General features: G+C 44.1%; 1 protein-coding gene across 1 annotated transcript in view; it reads right to left on the bottom strand.

Moving 5' to 3' along the window:
- LOC145348390 (adhesion G protein-coupled receptor D2) overlaps positions 1–16,606 on the bottom strand; it is a 265,728-nt gene that overhangs the window by 73,047 nt on the left and 176,075 nt on the right. Inside the window, exon 24 of the mRNA XM_080196603.1 lies at positions 11,072–11,154. Within this exon, the coding sequence (XP_080052729.1) occupies positions 11,072–11,154 (83 nt within the window). The remainder of the gene's footprint in view (positions 1–11,071; positions 11,155–16,606) is intronic.

Genomic DNA, 16,606 nt, shown 5'->3' with positions numbered 1-16,606 from the left:
AATTATTATTGTTTTACCACCTCCTCTGGCAGCACATTCCAGGCACTTACTATCTTTTGTGTAGAAAACTTGCCTCTCACATCGCTATTAAATTAATCCTCATTTGCCTTAAACCCATGTCCTCTAGTAATTGACATTTCTACTCTGGGAAAAGGCTCCGACTATCCACGCCTCTCATAATTTTGTAAACTTCTATCAGGTTGCTCCCCATCTCCAACTTTCAAGTGAAAACAAACCAAGTTTGACTAATCTCCCCTTATAGCTAATACCCTCCAAACCAGGCAACATCCTCATAAACCTTTTCTGTAGCCTCTCCAAAACCTACACATCCTCCAATAGTGTGGCAACCAGAACTGTACGCAACATCCCAAATGTGGCTGAACTAAAGCTCGATACTGCTGGAACATGGCTTGCTAATTCTTTTATTCTGTATACCAACTGATAAAGACAAGCATGCTACACATCTTCTTGACCCTCTTATCAACTTGTGCTGCCAATTTCAGGGAACTGTGGACATATACGCATGGATCGTCATGTTAATGCTTTATTTGAATGGGTGTAAATTGAGAGGTGAACACACAGCAAGACGTTAGTGTCTTCCTGCACCAGTGTGTGTGAAAAGCGAGGGCAGCCCGGGCGAGGGCAGCCCGGGCGAGGGCGAGGGCAGCCCGGGCGAGGGCGAGGGCAGCCCGGGCGAGGGCAGCCCGGGCGAGGGCGAGGGCAGCCCGGGCGAGGGCGAGGGCAGCCCGGGCGAGGGCGAGGGCAGCCCGGGCGAGGGCGAGGGCAGCCCGGGCGAGGGCGAGGGCAGCCCGGGCGAGGGCGAGGGCAGCCCGGGCGAGGGCGAGGGCAGCCCGGGCGAGGGCGAGGGCAGCCCGGGCGACAGAAAGTATGAAGGGAGCCCGGGCGACAGAAAGTATGAAGGGAGCCCGGGCGACAGAAAGTATGAAGGGAGCCCGGGCGACAGAAAGTATGAAGGGAGCCCGGGCGACAGAAAGTATGAAGGGAGCCCGGGCGACAGAAAGTGTGAAGGGAGCCCGGGCGACAGGAAGTATGAAGGGAGCCCGGGCGACAGGAAGTATGAAGGGAGTCAGTGTGATTCTGAGAATGAGTGTATGTGTGAAGAGAATGAGTATAAAGAGAGCACTTTCAAATATACTGGGCTGGAAATTGGACAGACTGAGTCAGATGTCACTTTATGTCAGCAATCATATTTGCCCAATAGCATTTAGTCATGGTAGGGTTTCATAAAAGGACGTGGTGGTTTCTAAGATGGAAATAAAGCAATTCTGAAGTTTGATTGGTTAACTGGATTGACTAGGCTGACAATCCATACCGGATATTAGTTTTGAGCTCCTGGAGTTGAGTATAAAACTGAATGATCCTACAGTGAAAGATGTAATCAGAGCAAACAAAACGTTGGCCAAACTACAAATGCAGGAGCGTGCTTTGAGTTTCCTGTTTTTGGGTGATCTTCGGCACCTGAAGCTCATACTTTATAGTGACTCATCCTTACCCAATTTATGGATGGATTCCTAACTGCGGACAGTTTTGTAATATTTATTTGGGGGAAAATGGAAAATGTTGCCCTCTTGTGTGGGCTGCTTAGACACTAACCCTTGTAGAAGCAGTGGATATGGCCTTTTACATATCCCAGATGTTAACAGAAATTTTGGGGTTAGTGATTCAGGTAAAATACCCATTGAGTGTCACTTTGATGATAAATCCTCGTGGGAAAATATGCACTCCCCAAAAAATGTAAATGAGAAGAGGTTGAGGATCGATATAGCCAGCTTAAAGCAAATGCTGGACAAAGAGAAAATATCAAAAATTAAATAGGTCAATAGTAGCTATCAGTTATCCGATTGTTCTACTAGTGTGCAGAAACCTTTGGACATAATTAAGGAAGGGTGTATCTTTCTGCGAACGTATCTTTTTTTCTTCAAGAAATGTATTTAAGGAAAAAGAGGAAGGAGAAATAGTGTTTCATGTTTTCTGTCCAAAACAATATTCATCAAAAAAAAAATTTCTCCAAGGAAGGGGAGATTGTTAGGAAGGGGTTAACAGAGCTTCCAACTAAGTCCCAATTTGATGTCAATTGTTCAATAGAAGTCACTGATATAAAAAGGGGCCACAGGTGGCACTGTTCGTTGAGGGAAAATTGTGTGTGGAGTTGAATCAAAGAAATAAAGATAGTTTATGAAGAAGCTGATCTCATGTCTCCTTTACCAAACTACCACCAAGATGCGAGTCAGCGCCAGGGCGAGGGCGAGTCGGCGCCAGGGCGAGGGGAGGCGGGGCGAGGGCGAGTCGGCGCCAGGGCGAGGGCGAGTCGGCGCCAGGGCGAGGGCGAGGGGAGGCGGGGCGAGGGGAGGCGGGGCGAGGGCGAGGGGAGGCGGGGCGAGGGGAGGCGGGGCGAGGCCGAGGGGAGGCGGGGCGAGGCCGAGGGGAGGCGGGGCGAGGCCGAGGGGAGGCGGGGCGAGGCCGAGGGGAGGCGGGGCGAGGCCGAGGGGAGGCGGGGCGAGGCCGAGGGGAGGCGGGGCGAGGCCGAGGGGAGGCGGGGCGAGGCCGAGGGGAGGCGGGGCGAGGCCGAGGGGAGGCGGGGCGAGGCCGAGGGGAGGCGGGGCGAGGCCGAGGGGAGGCGGGGCGAGGCCGAGGGGAGGCGGGGCGAGGCCGAGGGGAGGCGGGGCGAGAGCGAGGGGAGGCGGGGCGAGAGCGGGGGCGAGGGGAGTCGGGGCGAGGGGAGTCGGGGCGAGGGGAGTCGGGGCGAGGGGAGTCGGGGCGAGGGGAGTCGGGGCGAGGGGAGTCGGGGCGAGGGGAGTCGGGGCGAGGGCGAGGGGAGTCGGGGCGAGGGGAGTCGGGGCGAGGGGAGTCGGGGCGAGGGGAGTCGGGGCGAGGGGAGTCGGGGCGAGGGGAGTCGGGGCGAGGGGAGTCGGGGCGAGGGGAGTCGGGGCGAGGGGAGTCGGGGCGAGGGGAGTCGGGGCGAGGGGAGTCGGGGCGAGGGGAGTCGGGGCGAGGGGAGTCGGGGCGAGGGGAGTCGGGGCGAGGGGAGTCGGGGCGAGGGGAGTCGGGGCGAGGGCGAGGGGAGTCAGGGCGAGGGCGAGGGGAGTCAGGGCGAGGGCGAGGGGAGTCAGGGCGAGGGGAGTCGGGGCGAGGGGAGTCGGGGCGAGGGGAGTCGGGGCGAGGGGAGTCGGGGCGAGGGGAGTCGGGGCGAGGGGAGTCGGGGCGAGGGCGAGGGGAGTCAGGGCGAGGGCGAGGGGAGTCAGCGTCAGAGTGAAGGGAGTGAATGTGGACTATGAGAAGAGCCAACTTTCATCATCAATTGGAATCAATTAGCAGGAGCTCAAATGCTGAGATAAACAAGGAGTGAATGTTGGGGATGGGAACTTGAGGAGGGAACAGAACTGTCTCTGTGAGCTGGGCAGATTGTAGAGGAGAATGCTTTCTTACCCACTGTGACAACCACATAACCAATTGTAAAACCATATCACAATTTGATGTCATCGTGGAGAGCATGCACAATATCTCTGAAAGGATTGGGGAATATACTTCCAATTTCTACCTTGATTGCTAGCGATACATGTGACAGAATACGAGGTATACCTGCAGCGAGGTGGTACAATTCTGTGCCTCAACACTCTTTTAAAGTAACAGTCAATCAATGTTCTTCTGAGTCTGTGCCCAGCTCTTGCTGAGCCTTTGCCAGTTTTACAGATTGGCTTGTATGTAAACCATGTTTACTCCCAGCATAAAAGGGAAAAATTGGGCCCCATGATTGAGCTGTGCATTATAAATAATGCATCATTAATGTATATAGCTATGCATTTACCCTGGTACTGGATATTTGTTCCTGATTAAAACCCTACTAACAGAAATGTGCTGAGCTGACTCAGCAGCAGTGAATTAATAAAGAATAGACTTATTGACATTGCTGTCTACTTCTGATAGACGATGAGACACATGCTTACTGAAACCTGCACTGGAACTCGAGTAGTTTGTATCTTATTTATCTCAATTTTGAAATGTCATCTCAACACTCAACTATTAAAACTGCACCTTGTTAAGAACCCCATTGATGTTAAATGTGAGGGATCCCAAAACCCAGAAGAGATAACTTGTAACATCGGTTCTTAGTGGTATATATTTTCAATTTGCTATATTGTAAGAACGATATGCAAACCAGGGAGGGGCAGTCCAGTCTTATTGTGATCAATTAATAAAGAATATTTATTAATTTAAAAAGACTATAATACCCTACAACAGGACACTTACCTACACTGATGACTACATACACACTGTATCATATGAAATTACCCCTTGTTCCCAAGTACCTTTACTGCCTGAACTCTGAGGAACACTTCTTTTCCCGAACAACAGCCAACATCATATAAATATGTTAGCTAAATTCAGCCGATAATACCACACATAGGTTATTTATCCATATTTGGGAAAACCATCTTCAGTTTCAGCAAAGGCATAATCTTCTCTGTTCGAGTTTTGGATTTCAAACAGCCACTGTTTGACAACAGCTTACTCTCAGGGGAGACTGTTTTCTGCAGCTTGGTGAGCCCATGATGGTAGTTACTTCTACTATGTTCCTTTCTCCAATTATCAGGCTAGAGATATATCATTTTTTTCCCTTTGATGTTACCCACCCTGTGGATCTGGCTTTTAGTACACAAGTGTCAATTCCCTTATCACTCCATTTTGAAATCAACACTTCTAAACCTCATAGTTTTCCCTCAGATGCATCAGTAAACACTTGCTTTTCTCACTGGTTTGTTAATTTGCATTTTAAAACACCCCTTCAAGTAGCTGCATTGATCCTTTATTTTATTTTAGTCCAAGTTCATTCTTTAATCTTAACAAGGTACACAATTGAAAATCTTGCCATGTTCATTGAAGGCCCAATCACACCTGAAATGATGTTTTCAGACACAATGGGCATGATCTTCCCAACAAATTCGAAGTGTCATAACAGTCTGAAAACAGGAGTCTTCCACATCAGTTTTTTGAGGTGAGTTTGGTGCTGCAAACTTCCCACACACAGTCAGTTTCTTTTGACAGTTGGGAGTAGGGAGCATTGCCCAGGGCGCCAATCTAACTGGGAGACCTCCTCACAACATAGGCACCCCCCAGCACCCTCCCCCAAGACATAGGACCCCACCCCCACCATCATCATCAACAACATATTCTCCACCCACACCACAGCAGATCACCAGCATCAGGACCCTTCCAATGAGTCCCCTGGTGGACCCCCTACCTGCCACTCCCCATACACCTCTCCCACCATCCCCACACACCCCTCCTTGCATAGCACTCCCCAAGCTTGACCACTCCCTTGCCTGACCAGCCCCCTTTTCAGAGCTTCCCCTTCATACCACAGCCCCACTCAGGCCACACCCAGCCCTTCAGCACTACCCTTACAATACTTAAGGTGCCTAACTGGGCACTACCAGCGTGCCAGGTAGACACTGGCAGGTTGGCACTGCCTAGCTATGTCCCCGACCATCCAAGGGCTTCAATGATCTCTGAGTTCCCCCCGACCCCCCCCCCCCCCCCCCCACCCCCGCTCCCCCCAGCATAGACATGACGGCTGCTCCCCGCTATAGCAGAACATAAGTGATTCTTGCCAGCAAGACATCTCATTAGCGAGGGTGGAAGCATCTGGGATGGCAGGAGAAGCTATTCCAGATTTGCTAACTACATGCTAATATAGTTAATTGAGAGTGGCCAAAAATAAGGTCTTTGGAAGCCCCCTCACATCCCTGGAAAAAACAGATTGCTGCATCAAGTAGTGGATGTGGGGTGGTGAGCAAGATTATTATTTGTATTCAATTTTTAAAGGATCTCCTTTTTCTTAAGTTGATTCATTACTCTCACATGTAGGTTTGCACTAACATTGCAATGAGGTTATTGTTAAAATTCCCTAGACACCACACTCTGGTGCCTGTTCAGGTACACTGACAGAGAATTTAGCATGGCCAATGTACCTGACCAGCATTTCTTTCCGACTGTGGGAGGAAACTGGAGCACCCGGAGGAAACGCACCCAGGCGTGGCGACAACGTGCAGACTCTGCACAGACAGTGACCCAAGCTGAGAATCAAACCCAGGTCCCTGGTGCTGTGAAGCAGCAGTGCTAACCAATGTGCCTCAGTGCCGCCCTCCGTGGCTATTGACCACAATCCTGGTTAGGTGCATTAGCTATGCTAAATTCTCCCTTGGTGTACCTGAACAGGCGCCAGAGCGGGGCGGCTAGGGGAATTTCACAGTAACTTCATTGCAGTGTTAATGTAAGCCAACTTGTGACTACTCTGATGCCCACTGAACAATGGTGGAGAGGGTCAGTGCCCCTGAGCCTACCCTGAAAGAAGCAGGAAGGTGAGAACTCCTGGCATCAGTCGTCTCAGCGTCCCCTTTCCTGTGTCTAGTACCTTGCTTTGGGCAGCAGAGATTCAACATAGCCCACGGAAATTTCAGCAGTAGACTGGGGCCTTGTGTTACAGGAAGCTAGCCAAATCAGTGGCCTCTCCAGTGAATGCCCACTGGCATTATGGTTAGATAGTACCAAAACATACTGGATTTCAGCACAACAATTTACAAGACAATAAGGTAACTTACATCATTACTTGACATAAGAATCAGTAGGTTCATGCGTGAAATTGTTTTCTTTACAGTTAAAAAGGTCTATGGAAACCTTTCCCCACTTAGTGGGGCTCAAATGCTGATGTTACAGCAGACTGTCACAGGATGAAGCATCATTACTGCTCCAAGGATACGACTGCGCATCAGCTGAACACTGGAGGAGTTTTTTTTGTTCATTCATGGGATGTAAGCATTGCTGGCAAGGCCAGCATTTGTTACCCATCCTTAATTGTCTTGAACTGAGTGCCTTGCTAGGCCATTTCAGAGGGCAGTTAAGAGTCAACCACGTTGGTTGGGTCTGGATTCATCTGTTGGCCAGACCAGATAAGGATTGCATTTTTCCTTCCCCAAAGGACATTACTGAACAAGGTGCGTTTTTACAACAACCATGGTCATCACTAAACTTTTAATTCCAGACTTTTGTTATTGAATTCAAATTTTACAATCTGCAGTGGTGGGATTCAAACTTGAGTGCAAAGGGCATTACCCTGGGTCTGTGGATTACTAGTCCAGTGACAATATCATCAAGCCATTCCCTCCCCTATCAGTTACAATGGGATCCCTATCAATTATAGTACATCTCAGAGTTGACATGTGGTGGTGGCAAAGTAACATGTGTAATCAACGGCAAACTTCATCATATGGAAGTCTGCAAGCCTCATGAAGCCACGTGTTCATGCTATCTGTTTCACCCTGACGAGTGAAAATTAAGTATACACAGCCCATATAGTACACAATGCCTTGGCACATCTCCTTTATGGAACACTGAATGGCAAATTGTCCCTTGCTCTAGCCTAATAGAGAATCCAGGATGTAAGAAATTCTTCACCACACATGCTTTCAAATAGCAAAACCTCAGGATGCACTTCACATTAACCAATAGTAATTCTGTTGAAATGAAATCCCTGCTATAATATAGCAACTGCAACAGTCAATTTGTGCACAGCAAGCTTCCTGTTTTTTAGTGCTATTGATTGAGGGATGAATATTGGTTTGGACACAGAGGATAATCCCCCTGCTCTTTTTTGAGATAGTGTCATGGGATATTTTATGCCCATCTTAAAGGGCAGACGGTAACTCAGATTACCATCTCATCCTCAGAAAGAAGGCACTCCCGATAATGTGGCTCTCCCTTAGGGCTGCAATGGAACATGTGGTTGAAAATTTGTGCTCAAGTCTCTGGAGTTGAACACACAGCCATCTGATTCTGAGGCAACAGTGCTACCAATTGAGCCAAGTGAGGCTTTTCAAAGGCAAGACTTGCCCAAGAACTATGTGGGAAGTACAAAGGAGAGAAAGTATATTTTATAATCATTCAAACAACTGAGGAAAATGAGGAACCTTTTTGAGGGACTTGAGAAATATAAATGAACAACATGATAGGCAAATTAATTGAAGATTCTAAATCTACCACAGAAGTTGTCCTGTCAGCACACTGGCCACATTTGTGGCTTTTGTAAGGAAGGCAGAACAACAAGATATTCATTTCTAACTATAACTAATAGAAAATCAGTTTTGGTTTGCAATAGCAAAGAGTTCACAGATGCACCTGAGTTGAACTACTTTCTTTTGTGCTCAGAGTTCCACAAATATAACTGTATGTTTTGATATTAGCAAAATTCAAATCAGTGATTTGAGAGTGTTCCTTCAGTATATTCTACAATGGGTGAACTGTGATTGCATTAAGATTGGAGTATCGAGCACCAGATCCTGATCTATTCACATCCTGGAACATCAACTACTGATTTAAGAAATGTTCCAACTTCCAAAAAGTTTCCCACAGTTTCAAATTCCATTTGCCCTTCTTACTAAAGGAACACTTACAAATTGATAGAATTATGGAAGGGATTTCAATCCATCGCTTTGAATTTAAAAATGGGTTCATACTTTAATATTTGTCCTGGTCTGTAATACTGGCTGTCAGTCATAAATCCAAGTCTACTGCAATGATGTAATCAATGCCTCCACTCATAAGTCACCAACATCCAATCAGTTGTCACCCACTGCCAACAGGCAATTCCACACATCTGATAGCGAGCATCCTTATGGAAACCTTCATTTATCATAACGTCCACACTGGACAGAACTGAAATCACTTTTTCCCTGGGAACCTATAATCTTGTTAGTACTGCTAATTTGTACAATACAAATTGTGAGGGGTATCCAGGTTTAATAAGCCAATAGAAATGGCTTACAGCAATTGTAAATTGAGTATCAATTCTGATAGCAATTATTTCTAAAAGGTTGAATTCTCAGAACAAGTATCAATTTCATGAAAACAATATGTAAAACAATTCATATTAAATGTTCTGCAGTCACAGTTGCTGAATATTATTTCAAGAAAAATACAGTGCATAAAGCATAGAGGATATAATTTTGAGGCTGTTAACAAGCATATGATATAGTAATAATGAAATCTAGAAGGACTTGATTATGTGGTGGGGTTAAGGTTTTTGCTTCAATTTCCCATACTTGTTCATCATGGCATATTGATGCTACGATTTATGAAAAGGTGCCACCCAGAAAGTGAGTGAGAGTGTGAGCAAATGTGCGAATGACTGTTTGTCAGTGTGTGCTTGTACACATGCTTGTTCCATTTCTATGAGAAGGATGGAAAAGGAGGTCTGAATGGAAATTGTCCATCTTATTCTGTGACAAATCAGCTTATATCTCATTGAATGAAGTGTTACACTGGCAGTGGCCTGTGAATATTGTCCCATAATCTGGTGCAAAAATATCAATGTGACTGATGCACTGCTGGTAACGTGCAAATTACTCAGTCACTTGTGGCCAGGCATAAATATACATTACAGTGGCATTTCATCACAGAATCATAGAATGGTTACAGCACAAAAAGGGACCATTCAGTTGATTATGTCTGTGCTGGCCCTCTAAGGAAGCAATTAACCTCATGCAACCCACCAGCCTCTGCCCACAGTTCTGCAAATTTGCCTTTTCAGATAATGATCCAATTCCCTTTTGACAGCCTTTACTGAGCACACCTTCTCCATATATTCAGACAGTTCACTCCAGATCTTAACCACTTGTTACATGAAAAAGTTTTTCCCCATGTTACCATTTCTCCTTTTGCCATTTACCTTAAATCTGCGCTCTCTGGTTCTCGATCCTTCCACCGATGAAAACATTTTCTTGCTATCTGCACTGCCCAGACCACTCGTGATTTTGGATACCTCTATCAAATCTCCTGTCAACTCTCTTTTCCAAAGAGAATAGTTCTTACTTTTCCAATTTTTCTACATAAATGAAATTCCTCATCCCTGGAAGCATTCTCTGTGACCTCTCCAATATCTTCACATCCTTCCTGATGTGTGATGCCCAGAACTGGAAGCAATACTCCAGTTGAAGTCAAACCAATGTTTTATACGTGGTCCTACCACTGCGTCCTGGGGATCTCTACGATAAAACCTGCCTTCAGTCCAAAAATCAACAGCTCACTATTTTCCTCTGTTTACTGTCACTCAGCTAACTTCATATCCACATTGCTGGTCTCCCTTTTATTCCAAGAGCTCTAAATTTGCTCACAAGTCTGTTATGCGGCACTTCATTAAATTCCTTTTGCAAGTCTTCAACAGCTTTACCCTCATCAATCTCTCTATCTCCTCATCAAAAAAAACTCAAGCAAGTTAGTTAAGTATGATTTTCCCTTGACAAATACATACTGACTTTCCTTAATTAATCCACATAAGGGTGTAATGTATGCAATTTTTCAGTGCTCTGCCACACCCTTGAAGAAAGATTAGAAAACTATGGCCAGTACGTCCACAATTTCCACTCTCACATTCTTCAGTATCCTTGGATACATCTCATCCAATCCTGGTGCCTTATCAACTTAAAGTGCAGACAGCCTATCCTATACCTCCTCCTAATCATTTTTAAACTCTTCAAGTGTCTGAACTACCTCCCCTTTCATCATGTTCTGGGCAGTATCTTCCTTGGTAAAGAAGCCACTCAACAGTTGCCACTGTTGCTTTAAGAAAAACAAAATGGTCCAAAAATTCACAACTCTTCCAGCACATATAGTGAAGCAGATCCTGTCAACCGGAAGTCAACAGGGTCAGCTTTGGGGGTTAATCCTGGATTTTCACCCCCAATTCATGCACATGTATCGATGCTAATATGTTATATATGATCCTGCCTTATATATATTGTGTGTGCCTGAATATAATTACTATGCGTGTGCTTATGTGCACATTTGTGCTATGTACACAACGTTGATCAAGTATAAAGGAAACAACTTTTTAAAAAATATACCCAATGCTGCAGAGTTAAGTCTGCATCTTAATATGTTTATCGAATATAGATCAGCTCAGAATGAACTTGGCTGCTAATATAAAACAAGTTGTGATTTTCAAAGCTTAGTAAGTGAAAAGGAAGCCTGCACACTGAATGAAGTGCTCTGCTTGTACCTTTGTGGAGACTGCAGGGCTCTGAGAACAGAATGACAACTCCTCATCAGGTCCTCGTGGCAGGCTGGGGGTTGATAGCTGTCCTAAAGAAGAAGAGGAGGAGGAAAAACATGAAAAAAGAGTCAAAACAAAAGGTTTCTGCAATTTTCTTTAACAATCTAGCACTGCAGCAATAATGTCAGCCATGCTATTTGTTAAAGTGATTTGAAAGCGTGGGATCACATTGATGTGCCGTTCCAGATTCAACTATGGTTATACTCATAGCCAAGTCCTATCCCAGTTTCACTTGATGTGTTACACTATGGGACTTAATTAAGACTAATATTTTAACTGAGAAATAAAAGAACTCATAAATTAAGCAGGGAACTTTGGATTGAATACTTCAACAGTGCTATGTTGCCTATTACTTCACAGTGTCCTGTGTTTACAATATGTACATTATACAAGAACTAATTCACAGTGAGGGGCGCATTTTTTTTTTAAAAATAAGGTGTTTTAGTAGGGGTCCATGATGAATACTGTTCCTCGGATGACATTTATCTTCTGGTACCTTCCCTTTGCAACTATTCATCATGGATGATCCTAAACTGTGAGTAACTATTCAACTTGGGAGGCATCAGACCCAAGTCTCAGCCCAACTTCATTCTCATGTTCACACACAAACCACAGGTGCACTGGGTTTAAAGAAAACAGATGCACCTGTAAAGACAGAAGCAAAGAAGACTGTTTTTCATCATCATCTGTAATGATACCAAGTTTGTCTGCATGTTTAAAGTTTATTTATTAGTGTCATAAGTAGGCTTACATAAACACTGCAATGACGTTATTATGAAAATCCCCTAGTTGCCATACTCTGGTGCCTTTTTGGGTACTCTGAAGGAGAATTTAGCATGGCCAATGCACCTAACCAGCACATCTTTCCGTGGATGGAAAGATAGCGGAGCACACAGAGAAAACCCATGCAGACACGAAGAAAATGTGCAGGCTCCACACAGACAGTGGCCCAAGCTGGGATTGAACTAAGGTCCCTGGAGCTGTGAGGCAGCAGTACTAATCACTATGCCACCACGAGGTTTTACTGTGTTAAACTGTATAGTGGCATTTCTGTAATACATTTTCCCAAGGCACTTCACAAAAAGCATTATAATATAAAATTTCATACTGAGACACATAAGGGAATATTAGGGCAGATGACCAAAAGCTGGTGCCAAATTCGCCGCAGCGGGACCATGGCATGAGTGGCCAGTAAGTTTGCGCCCAATGGCTTTTGTCTTCCCAATAACATTGATAAACCCTTCTTATGGAACCTTCTGCAAGGTCCAAGATAAAAATTTCAAAATTATGGCTGCACCATAGAGACATCCAAGGCTAAACCAATAAGTTAACTTGATCAATCACTCAAAGGACAGAGAGTCTAATACAAGCTAGGATCCAAACTTTCCCTCCACCTACTCCAAACCTGTCACTGGATTGAACCATAACTGTCCCCTGTCTTCTTAACTTTCCTCCAATTTTTAATTATCAATGGAGATAACTCTGATCTTTATTCCTTCTGCGATGCATAATCGCTCAAAAGGACATCATCTGTAGATTCATCTGTACAAAAGGAGTGTGGATACAAATTAGCATGGTGATTTCTGTACAAAGTACTCATTGTCAGTGCTTTCTCAGTCTTATCAAGCTTCAGTGAGGACTTTTATTCAGTAACTGACACCAATGTCTAGGCACATATTTACAAAGCCGATGGGAGAAGGGGAACCTGTTGGAAAGAAGATCCAATTGATGTCATTAAAAAGTAACAAATTATTAGCTATTTTGTGGCATATCTGATAATTCTGAGAGAATAGTAATGCTAGGAATCATAGTTAATAATTCATCAATATAATTCTGTCACAAAAATAGCATTTGCCTTCTTTTAAAATATAATGTGTTCTATTGACTTGGGTTTGATGATAATTAATAATTTGAAAAGAGCAAATGATTCTTAGGAAATAAAACACACCATTTGATTCTCCAACTTGAGGAACAGAATGAGTTCATAATATCTCTTAAGTTAATATCAGGAAACCACTTTTTGTTCTATTTGCAGCACTTAAATGTTGGGAAGTTGCAAAACGAGGCTGAGAGCTGTGAAGGAAGCAGTACCTGGAACCTGCATACTTGGCATCCTCAAGCTATTTATTTGTAGCACAAAATAAACTAGACGCAACACTGGAAATTGATGTCACAAGCTGAAAATAGCTGTTCACATCTTGCGCACTTTGTTTAAGCCATCTGGATGTTCCATTGTGTTTGGTCAACACTGACTGTCAACATGTGACAGTTGATATATGTTTAGTTCAAGTAAACTGCCGCAGCCTGCTCCTGGGACTGCGTGCTGAGGGTTTCACCGTTTGGTGGAAATCTCTGTCAAACTGCAACAGAGTTGTCTGCATCCTCTGTGGCAGCCCTCCAAATTCCTCGGGCATTTTATCAGACCGGTTTTCTGCTTACTGCTTTACAGGTTATGAAAACTATGCCAAAGTTCTTGCGAGCAGCTGGTTGAGTGTCAGCTGACAGGAATGATTTTTCAATACGTACGACAGAATAAAGAGAAGGGCCAGTCCTGTGAGAATCACAGTTGTGTTTGTTTGACAAGAAACCCGTCGGACAAACGAGCCACATGAAAAAATTGTTGTTTGATGTCCCTCTGCCTGTGCAGCACAGAGATCTGACAATAAAGACTTTATGGGATTACCTGCAGAAGGGAAGTATTTTCTGGTAACTGCACAAATACATTGCTACATTAAAAGCTTCATAACATAGCTGTGTGCCAAGCTGACTTAGACAAGAGGATCTCAATGACTAACTTAATTCCATTTTATACCATTTTTGGTCAATAATTGTTTACTAGTTTCATTAGACTTAGCACCTCTGCTTACTTCATACTCAAATTGGAAGTGTTCTCGTCCATTTTGAGATAAGACAATCAACTGATGCTGTGTCCATTCACATTACTTGTCACAGGAGGATTAATGTGTTTGCCACTGCAATTTTACTGCCATCCTCTGTGCTATGTTCCATACTGAAGTAGGGTTGCCAACCCTCCCGAATTGTCCTGGATGTGCCCGGAATTAAAGATTAATCTACTGATCATTGGTGCCAGCGACCCAGGAGAATTAGATGCCTATCAAAAAACTATTTTGCTTTTTATCTTTCTCTGAGCATTTTCATTTATTCATTATGGTATGCATTGGAGATGGAAAAAAAGGCTAGGACAGTTGGAGTTGGAATATGATTCCTCCAGGAATACATCCAACCAAAACTGCCTGCCGGGTCAGGAGGTGGGGGAGAGAGAGAGTTAATGAGATGTTTTACCGTACAACAAGAAAAGATTGGGTGGAGAGACCATTGAGTCCTCAAATCTGTTTACGATACAGCACCTCTGTGATCACACTGGCCTGAAGCCAATTTCCAAATAGTTATAATATTTGAGCCAGTGAGATTCCAGATGGCACAATTAGGCAAGGTTACATAATAATTCACTCCTGCATAATCAGTCTGGTACTGATCCAATGATATGTTTAACCCTTTGAGCTTTGCTTCTACTTTGTCCAGTGAAGGCAAGCAACCAAACCGAGCCTTGCACTCCTCTCTGAGGAATGTGAAGCCCAGAGAGGTTAAACATCAATTCAAAGCCACGTCAGAAACAACACTTAGGCTAAAGAGCCAGTCTAAATGATTGATTAAAACATCATGTGCAACAAATATCAAATTAAATTTAAGCCTACTGGTTCAAAATTAATTAGATAGAATTAGATGTTTACAGGTCACTTCCCCATGATGTCAGGTTTCTGCCCAATCCTTGGATTCAGTGGACAGGGGATAAAGCTAAAAACAAGGATAGGCATTCAGGCTGTTTCCGCAGACCTGATCTGGATCAGCACAATTCAAAATGCATCTCTAAAAAGGCACTGATTTTTTTTTTGACATACTACAGAATAAAGAGAAGGCCTAGTCCTGTAAGTTAGTCATGTTACGTCATGGCGATTGCATAACATCTATGATCACAATAGGTGTAAATGTTGGTGAGTGTGCAGAGATTTACTGGAATGGTACTGGGGTACAGGATTTCAATTAGATGGATAGAGTGGAGAAACTGGGCTTGGTCCCCTTAGCAATAGAATGTTAAAGGGGGATTCAGTAGAGATATTTAAAATGATGAGAGGTTTTGATAATGAGATACCAAGGCACTGTTTCCATCAGTTGGTATCCAGAGAACGTAGATTGAAGACCATTGCCAAAAGAACCAGAGGCAGGATTAGAATCTTTTATATGCAAGAAGTTGATATGATTTGAAATTCACTGCCTGATGGGTGGTGGAAGCAGATTCAATACAACCTTCAAAAAGAAATCAGATAAATATTCAAAAAGGAAAATAAAAACAATGCAGGATTATGAGGAGAGCAGAACCAATTGGATAGCTTTTCAAAGATCCAATGCAGGCACATTGTGCCCTACAATCTCTGATTCTATGGAATCAGTGCAATCCTAACAAGCAGCAGCTACATAACCCTGGTTTTTGCAGTTTACTGTCAGGATGAATGTTGCAGTGTGCCTTGCGGAAAAGTTCTATAAAGGGAGAAAATTGTGAAGCCTCTTTTAGAGGCTTCTGTTTTACAGTACGTAAGGTGATCCATGCCCTCTTCAAGTCACAACAATAGCAATCTAGCATTATGATCTGATTCAAGACCAATAACATTCAAAAACAGATCTGAATACATTGTTTTAAACGATAGTACTGTGCTGCAAGATTTCACTTTCTTATTTCACAAGAGAAACCAATAAGCAACATAAACTTGACGATTTTCTTTATGTACTCAGGTTCACTTCCTCCACCCTCAATAATTCTCATACAAGCCACCTCAACATTAAAGTTATTTACTTCTGCAGCTAAGTATGTTCACAACTATGCCAGTCATTTTAAGAATTCTCCTCAATTCCAGCTGTTCTCAGATGTAAAGTAAAAGTTTATTTATGTGTCACAAGTAGGCCTGCAATGAAGTTACGGTGAAAATCCTCAAGTTGCTGCACTCCGACGCCTGTTCAGGAACACTGAGGGAGAATTTAGCATGGCCAATGCACCTAACCAGCATATCAATGGGAAGAAACCTGAATAACCGGAGGAAACCTACACAGTAATGGGAGAGAACGTGCAAACTCCACAGAGTGTGGCCCAAGCTGAGAATCAAACCTGGGTCCTTGGTGCTGTGAGGCAGCAGTGCTGACCACTGTGCCACTGAGATGATAAACGAAACTTTTATTTTTCACCTCTTGACTGTGGAGGCCTTGTTCTGATTACTTTTCCAATACTCCCAAGCTAACCTGCTGGTTACTTTCTTTTGCGATAGGACACTGAGACCTTCTGAAGATTCTATCTCTTGCTTCAAATTAAGCAATTTTCAAGCATCTGCTCCTCTCAAAATTTAAACTGAAACATACGTCTTTCAAGTAGTTAATGAAGAAGTTAGTGATTTATTCTGCTTACAGTGCAGG

Source organism: Carcharhinus amblyrhynchos, chromosome 9 (genome assembly GCF_965287045.1).
Source record: "Carcharhinus amblyrhynchos chromosome 9, sCarAmb.v2.hapA, whole genome shotgun sequence".
Taxonomy (NCBI): Eukaryota; Metazoa; Chordata; class Chondrichthyes; order Carcharhiniformes; family Carcharhinidae; genus Carcharhinus; species Carcharhinus amblyrhynchos.
Note: the sequence above shows the minus strand (reverse complement) of the source record. Positions and strands in the feature narration are given on the sequence as shown.